Below are 24,513 nucleotides of genomic sequence, written 5' to 3'. Positions count from 1 at the left end.
TGTAATATTTTTTCGGTCTATGAAGAAATAACATAAAAAATTTGGTGCACATTGAATAACGCGCATAGCGGGTTATTTACAGTGTGCACCACATTTTTTATGTTATTTCGAATAGACCGAAAAAATATAAGTCATTTCTTATAATTTAATTCTAAATTCCATTTTAAACCGTAGAAAACCATGAAAAAACGTTGATGACGTCACGGTCACATGACTAAATTATGTCTATGGGCTCATAACAAAATAACTTCAGCCAATCAGAAGACACGTTACATCCAAAATTAAATTATTTACTTATACTAAAGTTATTATGCGAAAACAAAGAAAAATGCTTATTTGGGCCCTTGTTTAGCCCCTTATTCCTAAACTGTTGGAACCAAAACTCCCAACATCAATCCCAACCTTCCTTTTGTAGTCATAAACCTTGTGTTTAAATTTCAAAGATTTTTATTTACTTATACTAAAGTTATTGTGCGAAAACCAAGAAAAATGCTTATTTGGGCCCTTGTTTGACCCCTAATTCCTAAACTGTTGGAACGAAAACTCCCAACATCAATCCCAACCTTCCTTTTGTGGTCATAAACCTTGTGTTTAAATTTCATAGATTTCTTTTTACTTATACTAAAGTTATTATGCGAAAACCAAGAAAAATGCTTATTTGGGCCCTTGTTTGGCCCCTTATTCCTAAACTGTTGGAATCAAAACTCCCAACATCAATCCCAACCTTCCTTTTGTAGTCATTAACCTTGTGTTTAAATTTCATAAATTTTTATTTACTTATACTAAAATTATTGTGCGAAAACCAAGAAAAATGCTTAATTGGGCCCTTCTTTGGCCCCTAATTCCTAAACTGTTTGAACCAAAACTCCCAACATCAATGCCAACCTTACTTTTGTGGTCAGAAACCTTGTGTTTAAATTTTAGAGATTTCTATTTACTTATACTAAAGTAATTGTGCGAAAACCATGAAAAATGCTTATTAGGGCCCTTTTTTGGCCCCTTATTCCTAAACTGTTGGGACCAATACTCCAAAAATCAATCCCAACCTTCCTTTTGTGGTCATAAACCTTGTGTTTAAATTTCATGGATTTCTATTTACTTAAACTAAAGATATAGTGCGAAACCCAATGTGTCTCCGGACGACGACGACGCCAACGTCATACCAATATACTACCGCAAAAATTTTTTGCAGTCGTATAAAAAAATGAAATAATTCAATTTGGCCCAGTAGTTAAATTAAAAACAGATCATCACAGTATATATAGTTAACCCCGATATTCTATTTTTGGTTGGATGACGGTACCAACTGTGGCCAAGTTTAATTAGATTTGGTCCATAAAGGACATCAACTCATTAACAGGTCAATTGACTATTTTGGCCATGTTGACTTTAATATTTGTAGATCTTACTTTGCTGAACATTATTGCTGTTAACTGTTTATCTTTATCTATAATAATATTCAAGATAATAACCAATAAATGGCTTCGCAGAGCGAAGCTGGATATAACCACAGAACCCTGACCAGTTAGGGCAAAATGGACACACTATTCGCGATTGATACAGGTCTGAATTTGGATTGTAATTAAACATTTGACACATAAAAGGTTCTGACACAGAATAACTGTACTAAAGGAACTTAGAATTAGTTATAAGATTTGAATTTATATTCAATGTTTTGCTTAGGTGCAATACACTAACACATAATCATGACTAAAATTCTTATATACCTTAATCAGCATTTAAATAATAATAACTTCTAAAAATAAATTGACAGCTAATCACCTAAAGACAATACAACATTTCTTTAAACATAATTCAAACAATAGTGTACTTAATTGTTCATTAACCAAGACACCCTCGCCCCCCCTAAATCCCTAACTGATTTGAGCCATAACCCCCCAAAGCCAATCCTTACCATCCCTTTGTGGTATGGAAACTTGGTAATTGTCTGGAAACAAGAAAAATGTCTATTTTGTTACATTTTTGGCCCCTGATTCCTAAACTGTCTGGACCATTAACCCCAAAATCAATCCAAACCTTCCTTTTGTGATAATAAACCTTGTGTTTAAATTTAAGATTTCAATTTACTTATACTATAGCTATTGTCCGGAAACGACGCTCACGCCGATGACGACTTGATACCAATATACGACCGCAAATTGTTTTGCGGTTGTATAAAAATCTATTGTGCAAAAAAACACCTTTAAAGACATTTGTACATGCACAACTCCTTTAAAAAGGTCAATCGGAGACTACTATAGAACTGGTCAGAGATATTGCTGATGGTAAGTTTTATAAACATCTGGCAAGAATTGTACCAATCAGAGGGCTAACAAGACCTGACGGACAAACGCCAGGTACTTCAATGTGCCCACAACGCAATACGAGTCAGAAATTTGATATCAAATATTTTCATCCTTGTTGAAGGCCTTACAGTGACCTGTAATGGTTGTATTCACTTATTTGAACTATGTATCAAATAAAAGAAATCTAAACATCATATAAAAAACATCTGCACATTACTAGTATATTTTGTCAAATGGGCATAAAAAAATACTATTTCCAAGTCAACAGTAATCAATGAGGATTTGAGTTACACAGAGAATTAACTCAGGGGTGCATGTAGAACATTCAATATACAAGCCTGTAATTAAGAATACACAAGCATCTTCTTTTATCTGAATTTGGCACAGCTGAAATATTGCATATTCAAGCATAAAAATATCAATGAAGTGATACACTTTTTATAGTTTTATTACATGTAAGTACACATTATTACTAAAAATAATTATGTATTAGTTAAAAAAAAAAAAGAACAGTATTCGTTCTTATTTTCATTTTTCCATGCAAAAGGATGCACTTCAGAGAAATTGTTAAAATAGAGATTCTTAATTTATCCACACAAAATATAATTAGACGAATTCTTGAAGAAACTACACAAATTTCATTCATATGAGGTAATCCACTATTTGTCCACTAACCTTTCCTCTACTAAAGTTACACATGCTAGTATGGCCCATTTGTTCAGATCTTTTTTTTATGTTAAATTTCATGCATTTTTTTTATTGATTTATGGGATCCAAAATTTAAGGAATAACAGAACTGTAGTTGAAAAGTTTGTGTTGTAAATTTGTGATTTGATGGTTTACTGACCACATGTTGAGGCGACAGTAAAATCAAAATTGACGACGGCAACTCTTAAACTGCAGTACTGTCATTCCCTTTCTAATGCACCACAAAGAGAAAAAATGTACATTAGAGCTTGGTGAAATTTAAAATATAAATTCCTAGACTTTGAACTTTATGCATGACTTTGGCTTGTAAAACATTATGGCAAAACATGACATCATATAAAGAAAACATTTAAACCAAAGGTTATTTGGTTATGTGTATACTTTAGATTTAGATAGATTCCAATTGAAACAGCGTTTTTGAGGTATTCTATGATTTATTTTCGACTATATTGTTTTCAATGAGCATTTCAAAATGGCCGCCAAGGCATGTCAATTGTGATTTGATGGTAAATTTAGGCCAATGAAAAAAGTTGTTACATTAAGTAAGATTGTATCATAATTTGATATCTCATTGTTGAAGGCCCTACAATGACCTGTAATTGCTTACATTCACTTACTTGAACTTGAATAGTTTGACTCATTCACAAGCATATCTTATCTTTATACTAAATAGATATTTCAGAAACGTGTACATGGCTTCCAACCTGATATCCGTATATGCTATTAATATTAACAATAACAGTATTGGTTGATTGACAGGAAGATCAGATATAGTTTTGAAACATTTTACCATAGTGATAATTATGGCCACTTTTAGTTAATTTGCCCATCTGAAAAATTCCCTCTGATTGGTTGTTTGATTATGTGCTAAAAAGGTAGTTTTTGATTACATTTCAAAAGAACACCGAGTATAGATGATCATTATATAGTCCAGTGCAAATAAATTTGCAAGTAATCGCCCACTTCAACAGTGTGGATGTCAACCACGTCCAGTGTAAATTGATAAAACTAGAGGCTCTAAAGAGCCTGTGTCGCTCACCTTGGTCTTTGTGAATATTAAACAAAGGAAAAAGTAAAATCACAAAAATACTGAACTTAGAGGAAGATCAATTGGGAAAGTCCATAATCACATGGCAAAATCAAATAACAAAACGCATCAAAAACGAAAGGACAAAAACTGTCATATTCCTGACTTGGTACAGGCATTTTCAAATGTAGAAAATGGTGGATTAAACCTGGTTCTATAGCGCTAACCCTCTCACTTTAATGACAGTCTCATCAATTGAGAGCAGATGGATTCATGACAAAATTGTGTTTTGGTGATGGTGATGTCATGGATATGTTTGTACATCTTACTTTACTGAACATGCTTGCTGCTTACAATTATCTCTATCTATAATGAACTTGGCCCAGTAGTTTCAGTGGAAAATGTTAGTGAAAATTTACAAATTTTATGAAAATGGTTAAAAATTTACTATAAATGACAATAACTCCTTAGGAGGTCAATTGACCATTTTGGTCATGTTGACTTATATTTAGGTCTTACTTTGTTGTACATTATTGCTGTTTACAGTTTATCTCTATCTATGTTCAAGATAATAACAAACAAAGGCAAAATTTCCTTAAAATTACCAATTCAGGGGCAGCAACCCAACAACCGGTGCCTGATTCATCTGAAAATTTCAGGGCAGATAGATCTTGACCTGATAAACAATTTAACCCCGTCAGATTTGCTCTAAATGCTTAGATTTTTGAGTTATGAGCCAAAAAGTGCATTTTACCCTGTTCTATTTTTAGCCGTGGCGGCCATCTTGGTTGGATGGCCGGGTCACCGGACACATATTTTAATCTAGATACCCCAAAGATGATTGTAGCCCAGTTTGGATTCATTTGGCCCTGTAGTTTCAGAGGGGAAGATTTTTGTAAAAGATTACTAAGATTTACGAAAAATGGTTAAAAATTGACTATAAAGGGCAACTAGATATCATTGATATCATCTCTGTGGGCCCCGCTGTGAATAATGTGCATTAAAAAATTGTATCTTTACCATAGGACATGGGTTTGTCAACTGAAATCAAAGTTTTAGACCTTGACCTTTGGTGTTGGTTTATAAACATGTCAAGTATAAACTTTGAAATGATAACGGTTCTCAAGATATAGAGCGGACACGATCTTTACCATAGGACATGGGGTTGTCAACTGAAACCAAAGTTTTTGACCTTGAACTTTGCCCTAGGAAGTCGTTCATAAATTATGACACACCCTCTGGTGTTGGTTTATATACATGTCAAGTATAAACTTTGAAATCATAACGGTTCTCAAGATATAGAGCGGATACGATCTTCACCACAGGACACAGGGTTGTCAACTGAAACCAAAGTTTTTTTACCTTGACCTTTGACCTAGGAAGTTGTACATACATCATGACACGCCCTCTGGTGGTGGTTAATAAACATGTAAAGTATAAAGTATGAAATCATAATGGTTCTCTAGATATGGAGCGGACACAAAGTGTTACGGACGAACGGACGGACGGATGGACGGACGGACAGACTGATCACTATAGGGGACCCACCTTTGGCGCGGCCCTAATAACTCCTAAAGGGGTCAACTGACCATTTCGGTCATGTTGACTTATTTGTAAATCTTACTTTGCTGAACATTATTGCTGTTTACAGTTCATCTCTATCTATAATAATATTCAAGATAATAACCAACAAGATGCTCCGCAGGGCGCAGCTTTATACGACTGCAGAGGTTGAACGCTGATCAGTTGGGGCAAGTATGGACACAACATTCAAGCTGGATTCAGCTCTAAATTTAGATTGTGATAAAATAGTTGACACAGCATAGGTTTCTGACACAGAATGAATGTAGTCTAATAAACTCAAAATTTGTTTTTTGCCTTTGAGCAATTCACTATGCTGTTGAATATTATTCCTCTCAAAAAAATGTTTGAAGAAATTTTATTTTTATATATGAAATCTAAAATGAGAAAAATTGAACCCCCCCCCCCCCAATTTTTTTTTCACATCCCCCTTTCCCTTACTCCAAACCTGATCTCAATTCAAATTTCTAATGGAGTTTGCGACAATAACTACTCATCTAAATACATCATAAAATATCATAATGTCAAAAAAGTGCTTGTTATCACTGAATGGTAAAGATTGTTTTAATTTATCAGTTGGTAGTAAAAGTGAATATACATTGTATATTGTATAAAACAATGATGTAAGTTGATTCAACTACTATTCTGGACAAAGAAAGATAACTTCAATTGAAAATTTCTTGCTATTGCGCAATATTGTGCAATTAGATATATCTTGCTATTGCACAATACTGTGCAATTGAAAATACTTGCTATTGCACAATACTGTGCAAATGAAGATTTCTTGCTATTGCACAATACTGTGCAATTGAAAATTTCTTGCTATTGCACAATACTGTGCAATTGAAGATTTCTTGCTATTGCTGAATACTGTGCAAATTGAAAATTTCTTGCTATTGCACAATACTTAGTATAATAATTTGGTGCTGATTTGTACCAAGTTGAAAACTGGGCCCATAATCAAAAGTCTAGGCTCATGTTTAGATTCAGCATATCAAAGAAACCCAAGAATTCAATTTTTCTTAAAATCAAACTTAGTTTAATTTTGGACCCTTTGGACTTTAATGTAGACCAATTTGAAAACGGGACCAAAAATTAAGAATCTACATACACAGTAAGATTCAGCAATTCAAAGTACCCCAATTTTTAAATTTTTGATGAAAACAAACAAAGTTTAATTTACAATCCTTTGGGCCCCTTATTCCTAAACTGTTGGGACCAAAACTCCCAATATCAATCCCAACCATCCTTTTGTGTTCATTAACCTTGTGTTTAAATTTCATTGATTTCTATTTACTTATACTAAAGTTATTGTGCAAAAACAAAGAATAATGCTTATTTGGGCCCTTTTTTGGCCCCTTATTCCTAAACAGTTGAAACCAAAACTCCCAAAATCAATCACAATCTTCTTTTTGTGGTCATTAACCTTGTGTTAAAATTTCATAGATTTCTATTTACTTAAACAATAGTTATAGTGTGAAAACCAAGAAAATGCTTATTAGGGCCCTTTTTGGCCCCTAATTCCTAAACTATTGGGACCAAAACTTCCAAAATCAATCCCAACCTTCCTTTTGTGGTCATAAACCTTGTGTTTAAATTTTATAGATTTCTATTTACTTAACTAAAGTTATAGTGCGAAAACCAAAAGTCTTCGGACTACGACGTTTTGCGAAAACCAAGAATAATGCTTATTTGGGCCTTTTTTTGGCCTCTAATTCTAAAACAGTTCGAACCAAAACTCCCAAAATCAATCCCAACCTTCCTTTTGTGGTCATAAACCTTGTGTCAAAATTTCATAGATTTTTATTTACTTAAACTAAAGTTATAGTGCGGAAACCAAGAAAATGCTTATTTGGGCCCTTTTTGGCCCCTAATTCCTAAACTATTGGGACCAAAACTTCCAAAATCAATCCCAACCTTCCTTTTGTGGTCATAAACCTTGTGTTAAAATTTCATAGATTTCTATTTACTTAAACTAAAGTTATAGTGCGAAAACCAATAGTCTTCGCATTACGACGACGACGATGACGACACCAATGTGATACCAATAAACGACCAAAAATTTTTCAATAAAAACAGCAAAATTTCCATAAAATTACCAATTCAGGGGCAACAACCCAACAACGGGTTGTCTAATTCATCTGACAATTTCAAGTCAGATAGATCTTGACCTGATAAACAATTTTACCCCATGTCAGATTTGCTCTAAATGCTTTGGTTTTTGAGTTATAAGCTAAAAACTGCATTTTACCCTTATGTTCTATTTTTAGCCATGGCGGCTATCTTGGTTTGTTGGCTGGTTCACCGGACACATTTTTCAAACTAGATACCCCAATGATGATTGTGGCCAAGTTTGGTTTAATTTGGCCCAGTAGTTTCAGAGGAGAAGATTTTTGTAAAAGTTAACGACGACGGACGCAATATGACGAGAAAAGCTCACTTGGCCCTTCGAACCAGGTGAGCTTAAAAACTTGGGACTAACACTATGGTTTTACATAAATTTGTAAAAGTCAACTATAATCTATCAGCAATATCTTTTCATTTAACAGTGCTTTGTTGCTGAGATTCTCCATCAGGGAACAGCTTCTGCAATAAAGATAAAATCAAATTATCAAATGATTTAAAATTCATAATGCAATGTTTTGAAAGATAATAACAGCACTCCAGTTAACAAAGAATTTTCAAAATGATTATGTGACACAAATAGACAATACATTTCAATCTTGAGTTACTGCATGTTACACCATTTTGGAAAAGAACAAGTAAAATTTGTCCACTGATTTCTCAGAACTGTTGAAAATATTCCACTTTTCAAATTCAAAACTATAGACTCTTCTTTTAGCAAAACTAACATGGATAGTAAAGTTTAAATCAGACTAGTTTGTCATATATATTTCACCTGTTCCTTCTACAATTTTCTCTCACAGTGGAGCATGTGTTATCGTATTTAATAGTATAAGAAAGAGTAGATTAGAATCCTTAATCTTTCATCAATGAGCTTCATTGCTGATTCAAATTAAAGTCAGTAATGTACTAATTTGTATTCCCCTTTACTGGATATAACATCAGTGATAGTATACAATTGACGACTTTTGATCAGGTTGATTTTATATTAAATTTACTTAGGACAATGAATGATTGTGAATGGCATATCTCTGGAGTTCATAAATCATGTCTCAACTGAGATATATATCCATCTCAGTATTTATCAAGATGGTAAGTTGACAGCTTTTACAAGTTGAAATGTGCAATAAAAATTTATTTAAAACCAGATGCTTCGCTTTATACGACCACAGAGGTTGAACCCTGAACGGATGGGGCAAGTATGGACACAACATTCAAGCTGGATTCAGGTCTAAATTTGGATTGTGATTAAATAGTTGACACAGCATAGGTTTCTGACACAGAATGAATGTGGTCTAATGAACTTAAAATATTTTTTTTGCCTTTCAGCAATTCACTATGCTGTTGAATATTAATCCTCTCAAAAAAATGTTTGAAGAAATTTTCTTTTTATTTATGAAATGAGAAAAATTTACCCCCCCCCCTCCCCCCATTTTTTTTTCTCATCCCCCTTTCCCTTTTTCCAAAACTGATCTCAATTCAAATTTCTAATGGAGTTTGCAAAAATAACTACTCATTTAAATACATCATAAAATATTAAAATGTAAAATAAAGTGCTTGTTATCACTGAATGGTAAAGATTGTTTTAATTTATCAGTTGGTAGTAAAAGTGAAATACATTGTATATTGTATAAAACAATGATTTAAGTTGATTCAACTACTATTCTGGACAAAGAAAGATAACTCCAATTGAAAATTTCTTGCTATTGCACAATATTTTGCAATTAGATATTTCTTGTTATTGAACAATACTGTGCAATTGAAAATATTTGCTATTGCACAATACTGTGCAATTGAAGATTTCTTGCTATTGGGCAATATGTGCAATTGAAAATTTCTTGCTATTGCACAATACTGTGCAATTGAAGATTTCTTGCAATTGCTGAATACTGTGCAATTGAAAATTTCTTGCTATTGCACAATACTTAAAACATAATAATTTTGATCCTGATTTGAACCAAGTTGAAAACTGGGCCCATAATCAAAAATCTAAGTAGATTCAGCATATCAAAAAAGCCAGAGAATTAAATTTTTGTTAAAATCAAACTTAGTTTAATTTTGGACCCTTTGGACTTTAATGTAGACCAATTTGAAAACGGGACCAAAAATTAAGAATCTACATACACAGTAAGATTTGGCATATCAAAGAACCCCAATTATTCAATTTTTGATGAAATCAAACAAAGTTTAATTTTGGACCCCGATTTGGACCAACTTGAAAACTGGGCCAATAATCCAAAATCTAAGTACATTTTTAGATTCAGCATATCAAAGAACCCTAAGGATTCAATTTTTGTTAAAAACAAACTAAGTCCTAAAGTTTTACTACAAGTATCACATAAACTTAACATAATTAATAATCCATGAAAATGAGGCCAAGGTGAGATAAAAAAATCTTATTTCAAGGCCTTTTTAATAGCCGACTTTGCGGTATGTGCTTTGCTCATTGTTGAAGGTCATACCGTGACCTATAGTTGTTAATTTCTGTGTCATTTTGGTCTCTTGTGGAGAGTTCTTATTGCCAATCATACCACATCTTCTTTTTTATATAGATAAAAAGACATTTACACCTTTAAATCATTACATACACCAAATATAGTTCCCTCACAGCCAGACAGACATTGTACACCTTGCATTATCATTCCATACACCAAAAGTTGTTGCTGTATTGCTTAAAGAATCTTAAACAAGAGGCCTTCAAGAGCCTGGATCGCTCACCAGTAATATTTATGCTAAATCTTTCATCAATGACTTTAGCGTCACTGATGAGTCTTATGTAGACGAACCGCGCGTCTGGCGTACTAAATTATAATCCTGGTACCTTTGATAACTATTTTGGTTTTCAATATATAATAATGAGTGGCTTAAAAATGCCATTTAAATGTTCATCGTATTTGTCATATTTTCTTTAAAAGCAAATACATGCATCTTACACATATGTTCCATTTTAGCCATAGTGTCTATGATTCTTGATGTACAAGGAAATAAAATACAAAATTTTTACTAGATTCATTTCAGAAGATTTTCAAAGTTAAAAAACATAAACAACTTCTGTAAAATTGTTCTTAAAGGGCTATAACTCCTTTTGACCATTTTTACCTCTTGTCAGATTTGCTCTAAATGTTTTAGTTTCTGAGATAAAGGCCATAAACTGCATCTGACCCCTATGTTCTATTTTTAGCCATGGTGGCCTTGTTTGTTGATGGATCAAGAATTCGCGATACAATTCATAAACTAGATCCCTAAAGAAACATTCATTTAAGGTTAAGAAGTATTAGGCACAATAGTTTCAGAGAAGAAGATTTTTAAATGTTAGCAAACTTGATGAACAAATTGTGTAAAATTGTGTTTAAAGAACAATAACTGCTTAAGGGGACAATTGACAATTTTGGTCATACACAAATTTTTTTTGTAGATCTTACTTTGTTGAACATTATTGTTGTTTACAGTGTATATATATCTATAATAATATTCAAGATAATAACAAAGACCTGCAAAGTTTCCTTAAAACTACCAATTTAGTGGCAGCAACCCAACATTGGGTTGTTCAATTCGTCTGAAAATTGAAAGGCTAATAGATCTTGACCAGTTGAACAATTTTGAACAAAATTCTGCAAGTTTTGTATATCTAAAATCGATTTTTACATATATCCCTATTGGTAAATCAATTTTTCCCAAATTAAATTAAGAAGGGGGGTTGGGGGTCAGTGAAAAAACAATGTGAATTAAGTTATTTATCCTACATTGAACTTTTGATGTCGTCCCTTACCATATGGCAACAAATCATGACTCAATTTGCATATTTTGTAAAATTTCATGACTTTCCTTGTTTTTCATCAAATTTTAAGTATATTTTAGATTGAAAAAGTATGTGTGCACCCAAGAAACAACTACATTTTTGGTGAGATTTTGTCAATAGATATAATAAAGCTTCTGTTAGATCATTTTGTTGTTTCTTGGCTGCGCACAATGTTTCCACAACGGAAATAAAGATAGAAAATTGCATAAATTCTGTATTTTTCATCGTTTTTGTGAAAACAGTACACATTATGACGTAATTGTGACGTCACCACATAAAAATCTTAATGTTTTTTTATTTTTATTTCTTGACTCTATGCATTTTTAAACATTATGTGCCAATTTGAAAAAGTTATCATACAATTTATTTTCTTGGGCCAAAACCAGGCCCTACTACTTTCCTATTCAAAGTTATCTATTTATGATATTAGCTCAAATGGAGTCTCTGCACCGCTTTGCTCAAAATTAATCATAACATCCTATTTGAGAAAATAATGTTGTTGTAATCTGTAATGTCCCTGTGCTGCACAGAGAGTCATAACAATTATATCATTATCAAACCTCAACTAAATATATCTTCTGAAAATTTGAAGGTCCTGTTTGTTAACTAAACTACACCAAAAAACCTGTAAGATATATTTTCATCTCAGCCTCTAATATAAGTGTTCTAATCAACTCATCTTTCAATGCTATTAAATAGCTCCTTTACAACGATTATTATTAACTTTTGTATTAAAACATAAAAATAGTGGAAAGCACTATTTTTGGAGCGTTAAAAATTCTTTGGATGTTTCAATAGATTACATGCTTTTGATGGTCCTTTAAACTTGGTTTATTATTTTGAATTTTCTACTCTTTACAGTTTAGGTGTAATTACCACCATGATTTTCCCCTATAAGTCTTTGTTAAATTTGTACTTTTCAAAAAGTTGTGCAGAATTTATCTTTGTTTCAAATAAAGAAATACTTGGCATGAGTAAAGTTTTATCCTGTCCAGTACTATAGAAAAAGTTTCACATAACATTTTATTGCATATAAGAAAATAACCATCACTGGAAGTTAATCAAATGTCCCCCTTATTTAACCTGTGTACAAGCTTTAGTAACCATGTAAGCTCAAGTTTCCAAAGGATTAATTACCTACAACTGTTAAATTCATGGGAATATTTTTTTCCAATCTATTTAGGTATACAACCAGATGTGACGTCCCATGATTTGGTCGTATTACAACTTTACACTACACTACACAATTTATGGCCATGTTCATTTAAGAAAAATTTAAATTCCATTCTATCAATAAATTCTTAAATATTAATAAACAACTTTCTTAATTCTAATTTTTTTGGTTCCATATTGGTAATTTTCTTTTTCAAATTAAATTAAGAAGGGGGGTTGGGGGTCAGTGAAAAAACAATGTGAATTAAGTTATTTATCCTACATTGAACTTTTGATGTCATCCCTTACCATATGGCAACAAATCATGACTCAATTTGCATATTTTGTAAAATTTCATGACTTTCCTTGTTTTTCATCAAATTTTAAGTATATTTTAGATTGAAAAAGTATGTGTGCACCCAAGAAACAACTACATTTTTGGTGAGATTTTGTCAATAGATATAATAAAGCTTCTGTTAGATCATTTTGTTGTTTCTTGGCTGCGCACAATGTTTCCACAATGGAAATAAAGATAGAAAATTGCATAAATTCTGTATTTTTCATCGTTTTTGTGAAAACAGTACACATTATGACGTAATTGTGACGTCACCACATAAAAATCTTAATGTTTTTTATTTTTATTTCTTGACTCTATGCATTTTTAAACATTATGTGCCAATTTGAAAAAGTTATCATACAATTTATTTTCTTGGGTCAAAACCAGGCCCTACTACTTTCCTATTCTAAGTTATCTATTTATGATATTAGCTTTCAAGATAACACTTAAAATGGCTTAAAATTGCTACATAGCAATAACTCCAATAAAGAGTGAACTTACAATTTCAGCCAGTAGAACATGTGTATCACATACAGGGGAATATCTCTCAAATGGAGTCTCTGCACCGCTTTGCTCAAAATTAATCATAACATCCTATTTGAGAAAATAATGTTGTTGTAATCTGTAATGTCCCTGTGCTGCACAGAGAGTCATAACAATTATATCATTATCAAACCTCAACTAAAGATATCTTCTGAAAATTTGAAGGTCCTGTTTGTTAACTAAACTACACCAAAAAACCTGTAAGATATATTTTCATCTCAGCCTCTAATATAAGTGTTCTAATCAACTCATCTTTCAATGCTATTAAATAGCTCCTTTACAACGATTATTATTAACTTTTGTATTAAAACATAAAAATAGTGGAAAGCACTATTTTTGGAGCGTTAAAAATTCTTTGGATGTTTCAAATAGATTACATGCTTTTGATGGTCCTTTAAACTTGGTTTATTATTTTGAATTTTCTACTCTTTACAGTTTAGGTGTAATTACCACCAATGATTTTCCCCTATAAGGTCTTTGTTAAATTTGTACTTTTCAAAAAGTTGTGCAGAATTTATCTTTGTTTCAAATAAAGAAATACTTGGCATGAGTAAAGTTTTATCCTGTCCAGTACTATAGAAAAAGTTTCACATAACATTTTATTGCATATAAGAAAATAACCATCACTGGAAGTTAATCAAATGTCCCCCTTATTTAACCTGTGTACAAGCTTTAGTAACCATGTAAGCTCAAGTTTCCAAAGGATTAATTACCTACAACTGTTAAATTCATGGGAATATTTTTTTCCAATCTATTTAGGTATACAACCAGATGTGACGTCCCATGATTTGGTCGTATTACAACTTTACACTACACTACACAATTTATGGCCATGTTCATTTAAGAAAAATTTAAATTCCATTCTATCAATAAATTCTTAAATATTAATAAACAACTTTCTTAATTCTATTTTTTTTGGTTCCATATTGGTAATTTTCTTTTTTGGTTGTTTCCTTACCACAAATGACTTCAAACTGGTACTCAAATCTTCCATAGTAACAAAAATCTTCCATAGTAACAAAGTTTATTTGCACCTGTAGAAAGCTAATCGCACACTGAATTTCAAATCCTAATTTTAACAGTGATGTGAGAAAACTTTTCAATCTTTTGAATAAAATTACTAGTGTTCTAAAAGGTTTCCAATTTAACACTGTAATTATATTTTTGAATATTAGTTTTATCAGTGTAAATTCTGATTTTGTTATAAGTAAATTAAAACTAAACTAAATATTATTGTCAATTTGTCATATTGGTACTTTCAATCTTTTTAAAATCAAGAATCACTCAACTGGATTTTTTTTGTAGATTTTGTATCAATGACTAATTTGCTGTTTAATGTATATTAACATGATTAATGTGTGTTTAAACATTTCTGTAAAAAAATCACTCCATCTATTATATTTTCTATAAAAAACTAAAAAATAAATTGGTAAAAATCATCTTTCAAGGGCAATAACTCCTTTAAACTAGAGACTCTCAAGAGCCTGTGTCGATCCCTTGTATTTACCCATGCTTTGTAAATCATGTGAAATAAGGTTAAAACATAATTAATAGTATCAGATACTATTATAATGATACCAAGATAATAACCAAACATTTTCTTAAAACAACCAATTCAGGGACAGAAACCCAACAAATGATTGTCGAATTTGTGGGCAGATAGATCTTAATCTGATCAACATGTTTACCCCCTGTCAGATTTGCTCTAAATGGTTTGATTTCCAGGGATGATTCCACTATATAGTTTAGGGCCGCTTAACGGCCCTTAAATCGGCCAGCGGCCCCCCAAAAAAATGTTTGAAATATAAATTCCCAATTCAGGAAATAAAACAGAAGTCGGTATTTCCTGAAAAGTTTCCGTTACTGATTACAGCAAGTATAATTGCGTGAACCCCTGAGTTTGTCGTTAAAGCGTAGTAAAATCCGGATAAGAATGCTGACTATGATCGCATTTTATTAACAAACGATTTAATTATGTCAACATGAGGTAAACAATTTTGGCGGCCGGATTCAATTGCAGTTAAAATGTTATCGGAGTTTTTGGTCTCGTAAAAGTAGATCGCTCAGCAGGTTGATAAAAAATATGCTTTTTGTCAAAATGGGTGTCAAAACAGACCTCGGCAAAGAGCAAATTCAAGTTTTCAAATTTTGATATAACATATTGATGAATGAATTTTAATGGTAAGCAGATCGCTCAGCAGAGCCGGTTATGTAATTTGATTAAAACTTGTTTTGTAAAAGAAATTATTTTATATTTTGCACTTTTTTCCGCAAAAGACAAAAGTTTGAGCGTTTTTGAAAATAAGTTGATGATAGACCATTCATGAAATGAGACCCCCCCCCCCCCCTAAAATACGATGTCATCATTATGGAACTGTTTCAAAAGATATGAAAATGATCCAAATAATTTTAAAGTTCACTGGTTCAATTGCTTTAAATATCTTATCAATTAATTGCTTTTCTGAATTCGACAATTGGCCAGTTCTATTTGAAATACATTTAAATCAAGGTAAGTTTATAAAGATGATCTGTTGAAAAAATACCCAATGGATGATTTTTTTTCACAGGTTAATATGGCAAGCCGTTTTGCTATTTAATATAACTTCAAAATATCTCATAAACTTTACAAGATATCTTATATAATAGTTCATTAGATATTTGATATAGTTTGAAAGATATCTTATAAAGTAAAAGTTTATAAGATATCTTATATAGTTCACAAGATACCTTAAATACTTTATGAGAAATCTTATAGTTTATAAGATATCTCATATAATTTTCTTTATCAGATATCTTATAAATTATATAAGATATCTTATAAACTATATAAGATATCTTATATAAAGTATATTTGTAAGATATCTTATATAAAGTATATGTAAGATATATATTTTAAAATCGATATTGGATATCTTCTATATTATATAAGATATCTATTTTATATAAGATATCTTATAAAAAATATTATTTATGATATCTTATATATTAGAAGAAATAGTATTAGAGATATCATACATAAATTATAAGATATTTCATATAATTTTCTTAATATGATATCCAATAAATTTTATAAGATATCTTGTACAAAACATATTTATAAGATATTTCATATACTTTAAGATATCTTAAATAAATCTTATATGTTATATGAGATATCTTATATATTACATAAGATATCTTATATATTATGAGATAATTTGAAATTCGAATAAATAGCTTAACGGCTTGCCATAGGTTTATGTTAGCTGGTACTTGTGGTATATATGTTTTTGTAATAGGCCTCGTTTACCAAAGTTAAGATCATAGTGCATCATATGCAATCATATTCATGTATTACAACTTCCCTGGTCTGAATCCAATAATTTCTTCCATCAGTGTACAGGTGAAATTAACTTAATATTCATTTTCCGTTTTTACAGGAAAAAGATCTTATTTCGTCTTAGATTGTATGCATAAAAAATTCCCAATTGGGATAAAATTTCCCAATTTGATATTCAAGGGACCCATTTGAAAACACCTGGAATCATCCCTGGATTTCAGAGATGCACGCCAAAATCTACATTTTACCCCTATGTTCAATTTTAGCCATGGCAGCCATCTTGCTTGGTTGGCCAGGTCACTGGGCACATTTTTAACTAGATACCTCAATGATGATTGTGGCCAAGTTTGGTTAAATTTGGCCCAGTAGTTTCAGAGGAGAAGATTTTTGTAAAAGATTACAAAATTGTATAAAAATTGACTATAAAGGGCAATAACTCCCTACGGGATCGACTGACAATTTTGGTAATGTTGACTTATTTGTAGATCTTACTTTGCTGAACATTATTGCTGTTTACAGTTTATCTCTATCTATAATAATATTCAGGATAATAACCAACCAGATGCCCCGCAGGGCACAGCTTTATACGACAGCAGAGTTCGAACCCTTAACAGTTGGGGCAAGTATGGACACAACATTCAAGCTTGATACAGCTCTGAATTTGGATTGTGATTAAATAGTTGACACAACATTGGTTTCTGACACAGAACGAATGTGGTCTAAGAACTTAAACTTAAAAACTTAATATTTTTAAATAGGACATTTACCTTTTATGGCCCAATATCCAAAATCTAAATACATGGTTAGATTCGGCATATCAAAGAACCCCAAGAATTCAATTTTTGATGAAATCAAAACAAAGTTTAATTTTGGACCCTGATTTGGACCAACTTGAAAACTGGGCCTATAATCAAAAATCTAAATACATGTTTTGATTCAGCATATCAAAGAACCCCAAGGATTCAAATTTTGTTGATATCAAACAAAGTTTAATTTTGGACCCCGATTTGGACCAACTTGAAAACTGGTCCCATAAGCAAAAATCTTAATACATGTTTAGATTCAGCATATCAAAGAACCCCAAGGATTTAATTTTTGTAGAAATCAAACAAACTTTAATTTTGGACCCTGATTTAGACCAACTTGAAAACCGGGCCCAAATATCAAAAATCTAAATACATGGTTAGATTCAGCATATATCAAAGAACCCCATATATTCAATTTGTGTTGAAATCAAACAAAGTTTAATTTTGGACCCCGATTTTGGACCAACTTGAAAACTGGGCCTATAATCAAAAATCTAAATACATGTTTAGATTCAGCATATCAAAGAACCCCAAGGACAACTGATAAAACTTCTTCACACTTCATTTTAGCCTTTAGGTTATGGAAAGTTCATACATAAATAACTCTACCTCTTTTGCAAACTGAGGAAGGGTAAAACATGCCCTATGGACTTCTGTGTTATAATACTTTAAATTCCTTTCTTTTATTTCAGCATCTGTATAAGTCATTAATGGCTCCCTAAAACAGGTATCCTGTTGAGAAAAAAAAAACAGGTATCATAAACATTTTAAGCCTGAATATACCTATTATCCTGTAAAAAATATTGCTAGTTAAATGGTTTCTTTTTTTTAATGGGTTTATTGACAAAAATACATGTTTCAATGGTTATGATGCTATAAGAACTATCTGAAAAAGCAAGAAACATGAATATCGGTGTTCCTTTTTGCCTAAATTCTATAAATGAACCATTGAAAAAAACTTATAAATTAAAACTAATAATAAAATTAACCAGGTGCTCCACAGGGCACAGCTTTATACGACCGCAGCAGTTGTACCCTGAACAGATGGGGCAAGTATAGACACAACATTCAAGCTTGATACAGCTCTGAATTTGGATTGTGATCAAATTTTTGACATAAAATGGGTTTCTGACACAAAACAAATGTCAAGATCTTACAAATCTATTGCGCAAATTATATTGTGCAATTAAAGATTTCTTCTCCATCTTTTCAAAAATTTGGAAGAAAAATAAAATTAAAACTACTACCACCCCCCTTTTTTTACAATTAGTCCATTAGTTTATATATAATTTACAAGTGATTTACAAGTAGTTTCAAGCAGGTAAATCAGAAAACATACCGAACATTGTATGTGAAATGTTTTTGAATTACCTTCCTTTTCACTGCTTTTAAATTGTCTTAATTGTCCAATGACCAGAAAAAAAACTATTTTTTCCCCTTTTTTGCCCCTAATTTCAAAACATTTTGAGCTGCAACCCCCAAAGTCAATACTAGCCATCCCTTTATGGTATGCAAACATGTGGTATAATTTCAGAGAGATTCATACACTTAAACACAAGTTATTGTTTGAAAACTACAAAAATGCTTATTTTGGACCCCCCTTTTTGGCCCCCAATTCCTAAACTATTGAGACCATAACCCCAAAAATCAATCCTATCATTCCTTTAGTGGCATTGCACCTTCTGGTAAAATTTTTTAGAGATCCATTCACTAAAACTAAAGTTATTGTCTGGACACTAAATGGGTCTTCGAACGACGACGACGATGCAGACAACATGATACCATTATACGACGCAAAAAAATGTTTGCAGTCGTATAAAAAAACTAAAGGCTCTTAAGAGCCTGGGTCGCTCACCTTGGTGTATGTGCATATAAAACAAAAGACACAAGATGGATTAATGACAAAATTGTGTTTTTGTGATGGTGATGTGTTTGTAGATCTTACTTTACTTTACTTTAAATTGTCTATTTTACTTACTAGTACACTTGGTACAATAAAAAACCTGATAATAAATTATTCAAATAAACCCTTTGAAAATAGTGGAATAAATTACTTTTGGAGTGTCAAAAACTCGTTGGAAGTACTTAATAAATTGCATGCATATATTGGTGATTTTGAATCTGTTCAAAGTTTTGATTTTTCTACTCTTATAATATACCACTTTGCCTCATATTCTTATTAAGAAAAAATTCACATCCCTAATTAACTGGGCATTTAAAAAGTCAGAATGCGAGTACATATGTTCAAACTCTTTTAGGTCATTTTTTAGTAGCAATAAACAAAAGAACTATGTCAATTGGACATGCTTTGATACTATATATGCGCTTGAATTTTTACTTGATAACATCTTTGTTCGCTTTGGAGATTCCGTATATTGTCAAACTATTGGAATTCCAATGGGGACTTACTGTACACCACTTATTGCGGACCTGTTTTTGTATTGTAATGAGTTACATTTTATGACTAAAATTAGCACAGACCCATCGAAACAACATTTGATACAAAAATTTAACAATACATGTACTTTTAGATATTTGGATGATATATTGGCTCTCAATAATGACGACTTCAGTATGTATACTAAAGAAATTTATCCTGTTGAACTTACTCTAAATAAAGCTTATACTAACAATGACCACTGCCCTTTCCTCGATCTTGATATCTATATCATTAACGGGAAGCTTAATACAAAATTTATGATAAAAGAGATGATTTTTCATTTCCTATCGTTAATTATCCATTTTTAGATGGTGAGGTTCCCTTGTCACTATCTTATGGTGTACAATTCGCTCGTGTATGTAACAACGTATTAGATTTTAGTGAGAGAAATTTATGTATCACTGAAAAGATATTACACCAGGGTTTTTGATATCACACACTAGTCAAAACATTTACTAAATTTTATCATCGGTATAAGGAAATAATTCGTAAATATAATTCAACATGCAGACATCTTATAGGTTCAGGTACTTCACATCCAATCTTTTATGGTAATATTCTTTACAAAGCACAAAAATGTCAGTATTCATCTAAAAAGCTGACAAAACCTTTAAACAGACTAATTAAGAAGGGATATAGTTACGATACTGTTGTCAGGTCATTAAAGATTGCATATTTTGGCTTTAATATTGATTAACTTATAGGGTCTTTGCATCTAAACTAAACACATTTATTTAAAAAACAGTTGTTGGCATGACACGGGTTATGTTCTTCTCATATTTTTATGATAGTATGATAGTTAACCCCTAACAGGAGGGATTGTGCCTGATATTCATATGATGAAGACATAATCTTTCAATCAGTTTAATTGAGGTCTGGAGCTGGCATGTCAGTTAACTGCTAGTACTCTGTTGTTATTTATGTATTATTGTCATTTTATTTATTTTCTTTTGTTACAACTTCTGACATCAGACTCAGACTACTCTTGAACTGAATTTTAATGTGCGTATTGTTATGCGTTTACTTTTCTACATTGGCTAGAGGTATAGGGGGAGGGTTGAGATCTCATAAACATAACCTCGCCGCAATTTTGCGCCTGTCCCAAGTCAGGAACCTCTGACCTATGATAGTCTTGTATGATTTTTAAATTTAGTTTCTTGTGCATAATTCGGAGTTTAGTATGACATCCATTATCACTTTACTAGTATACATATTTTTTAAGAGGCCAGCTAAAGGACGCCTACAGGTGCGGGAGTTTCTCACTACATTGAAAACACATTAATGGCCTTCAGCTGTTGTCTGCTGTATGGTCGGGTTGTTGTCGCTTTGGCACATTCCCCATTTCCTTTCACAATTTTATAACTGAACATCCTTGCTACTCACAATTATCTTCATCTATACACATGGAAACCAGGTGCTCCGCAGGGCCAGCTTTATACGACCGCAGAGGTCGAACCCTGAACAGTTGGGGCAAGTATGGACAAAACATTCAAGCATGATACAGCTCTGAATTTGGATTGTGATCAAATTTTTGACATTACATGGTTTTTTTTTACACAAAACAAATGCCAAGATTTTACAAATCAATTAAAGATTTCTTCTTCAAACTTTTTAAATCTAAAATTAAATAGTTGACACAGCATAGGTTTCTGACACAGAATGAATGTGGTCTAATGAACTTAAAAGGTTTTTTTTGCCTTTGAGCAAATCACTATGCTGTTGAATATTAATCCTCTCAAAAAAATGTTTGAAGAAATTTTCTTTTTATTTATGAAATCTGAAATGAGAAAAATTTAACCCCCCCCCTTTTTTTTCACATCCCCGTTTCCCTTTTTCAAAACTGATATCAATTCAAATTTCTAATGGAGTTTGCAACAATAACTACTCATTTAAATACATCATAAAATATTAAGATGTAAAAAAACTGCTTGTTATCACTGAATGGTAAAGATTATTTAAATTTATCAGTTGGTAGTAAAAAGTGTATATACATTGTATATTGTATATAACAAAGATTTAAGTTGATTCTGGACAAAGAAAGATAACTCCAATTAAAAAAAATTCTTGCTATTGCACAAATAGGATATTTCTTGCTTACTATTCTGGACAAAGAAAGATAACTCTAATTAAAAAAAAATTTGCTATTTCACAATATTGTGCAATTAGATATTTCTTGCCATTGCACAATACTGTGCAATTGAAAAGACTTGCTATTGCACAATACTTAATATAATAATTTTAGATCCTGATTTGGACCAACTTGAAAACTGGGCCCATAATCAAAAATCTAAGTACATGTTTAGATTCAGCATATCAAAGAGGCCCAAGAATTCAATTTTTGTTAAAATCAAACTTAGTTTAATTTTGGACCCTTTGGACTTTAATGTAGAATTTGAAATTTGAAAACAGGACCAAAAATGAAGAATCTACATAGACAGTTAGATTTGGCATATCAAAGAACCCCAAGGATTCAATTTTTGATGAAATCAAACAAAGTTTAATTTTGGACCCTTTGGACCTTAATGTAGACCAATTTGAAAACTGGACCAAAAAAACTTCAATAATCAAGAATCTAAGTACATTTTTAGATTCAACATATCAAAGAACCCAACCGATTCATTTTTTGTCAAAATCAAACTAAGTTTAATTTTGGACCCTTTGGACCTTAATGTAGACCAATTTGAAAACGGGACCAAAAGTTGAGAATCTACATATACAGTTAGATTCGGCATATCAAAGAACCCCAATTATTCAATTTTGATGAAATCAAACAAAGTTTAATTTTGGACCCTTTGGGCCCCTTTTTCCTAAACTGTTGGGACCAAAACTCCCAAAATCAATACCAACCTTCCTTTTATGGTCATAAGCCTTGTGTTTAAATTTCATAGATTTGTATTTACTTATACTAACATTATAGTGCGAAAACCAAGAAAAATGCTTATTTGGGTCCCTTTTTGGCCCCTAATTCCTAATCTGTTGGGTCCTAAACTCCCAAAATCAATACCAACCTTCCTTTTGTGGTCATAAACATTGTGTTTAAATTTCATAGATTTCCATTTACTTAACCTAAGGTTATTGTGCAAAAACCAAGAAAAATGCTTATTTGGGCCCTTTATTGGCCCCTTATTCCTTAACTATTGAAACCAAAACTCCCAAAATCAATCCCAATCTTTCTTTTGTGGTCATAAACCTTGTGTCAAAATTTCATAGATTTCTATTAACTTAAACTAAAGTTATGGTGCGAAAACCAAGAAAATGCTTATTTGGGCCCTTTTTGGCCCCGTATTCCTAAAATGTTGGGACCAAAACTCCCAAAATCAATACCAACCTTCCTTTTATGGTCATAAACCTTGTGTTAAAATTTCATAGATTTCTATTCACTTTTACTAAAGTTAGAGTGCGAAAAACTAAAAGTATTCGGACGCCGGACGACGACGGACGACGACGACGACGCCGACGCCAACGTGATAGCAATATACGACGAAAATTTTTTCAAAATTTGCGGTCGTATAAAAAGTATTGCAACACCTTGATTTTTTAAAATTTGAAAAATCAGCCTCTTTTTTTGGATGAAATATAATAAAATATGTGTATAATATTATTGAAACATAGTTTATGATAACATTGGCATTGAAACGAACAAAAAATGTTTGAAAAAAAAATGATTTATATAACCACAATTTTAATACCAAAATGGAGTGTTTTTTGTACAAAAAAATGCATTTTACAACTTTTACTGTAGTCGAACATTACAATGTCAGACATTTCAAAATTAATCCTTAGATGACTGTTCACATCATGGTTGATGGTTATACGCCAAAGAATTAGTACTTTGTGTGCAGCCTCTATCCAAACGGATAACCGCATCTAAACGTCTTCTGATTCCTGCCATAAATTGACTAATTTGTTGCTAAGGTAGCAGCAACCATTTCTGATGACGGGCATTGTTTATTTCATGATGGGTTTGAACTGGGGTGTCCTTTCGCGCACTTTCCGCCCAATAGTGTCCCAAATATGCTCGATATGGTTGAAATCCGGGCTACGATCGTGCCAAGGAAGATGAACCGAATTCCATTTGAACATTGGATCTTCCTCCACAATGCTAATTTCCAACTTTGGCGAACTCTGCACAACATTGGATACGGAAAACTGTGTGTCTGTTCGTTAGCAAAGGTCTCCGAAATGGTCTTATCGCACGATAACCAGTAGCGATGAGTCGATCTCGAACAGTTCTTGTTAAAAGGCTCCTGTATGGCCACCACTCTCTTTTTAGGATTGTCTTGTATGCAATGGGTTTCCTTCTGACCAACCTTCATTATGCTTGATTTTTCTTAGCAAATGGTATAGGGGGTCTTCATTATCTCGGAATGT

At 32.0% G+C, this 24,513-nt stretch overlaps 1 protein-coding gene across 2 annotated transcripts in view; it reads right to left on the bottom strand.

Moving 5' to 3' along the window:
- Positions 1-2,736: 2,736 nt before the first annotated feature.
- The window catches only part of LOC139529101 (spermidine synthase-like), a 65,270-nt gene continuing 43,493 nt past the window's right edge, over positions 2,737-24,513 (bottom strand). Inside the window, exons 7-9 of one of the 2 annotated variants that reach the window (XM_071325374.1) lie at positions 18,312-18,434; positions 13,536-13,628; positions 2,737-8,208 (exon numbers count right to left, since the gene is read on the bottom strand). In XM_071325374.1, coding sequence (XP_071181475.1) covers positions 8,161-8,208; positions 13,536-13,628; positions 18,312-18,434 — 264 coding nt within the window. In that variant the 3' untranslated portion in view covers positions 2,737-8,160. The remainder of the gene's footprint in view (positions 8,209-13,535; positions 13,629-18,311; positions 18,435-24,513) is intronic. The other variant, XM_071325375.1, reaches the window with a different exon arrangement.

Source organism: Mytilus edulis, chromosome 6 (genome assembly GCF_963676685.1).
Source record: "Mytilus edulis chromosome 6, xbMytEdul2.2, whole genome shotgun sequence".
In the NCBI taxonomy this organism is placed as follows: Eukaryota; Metazoa; Mollusca; class Bivalvia; order Mytilida; family Mytilidae; genus Mytilus; species Mytilus edulis.
Note: the sequence above shows the minus strand (reverse complement) of the source record. Positions and strands in the feature narration are given on the sequence as shown.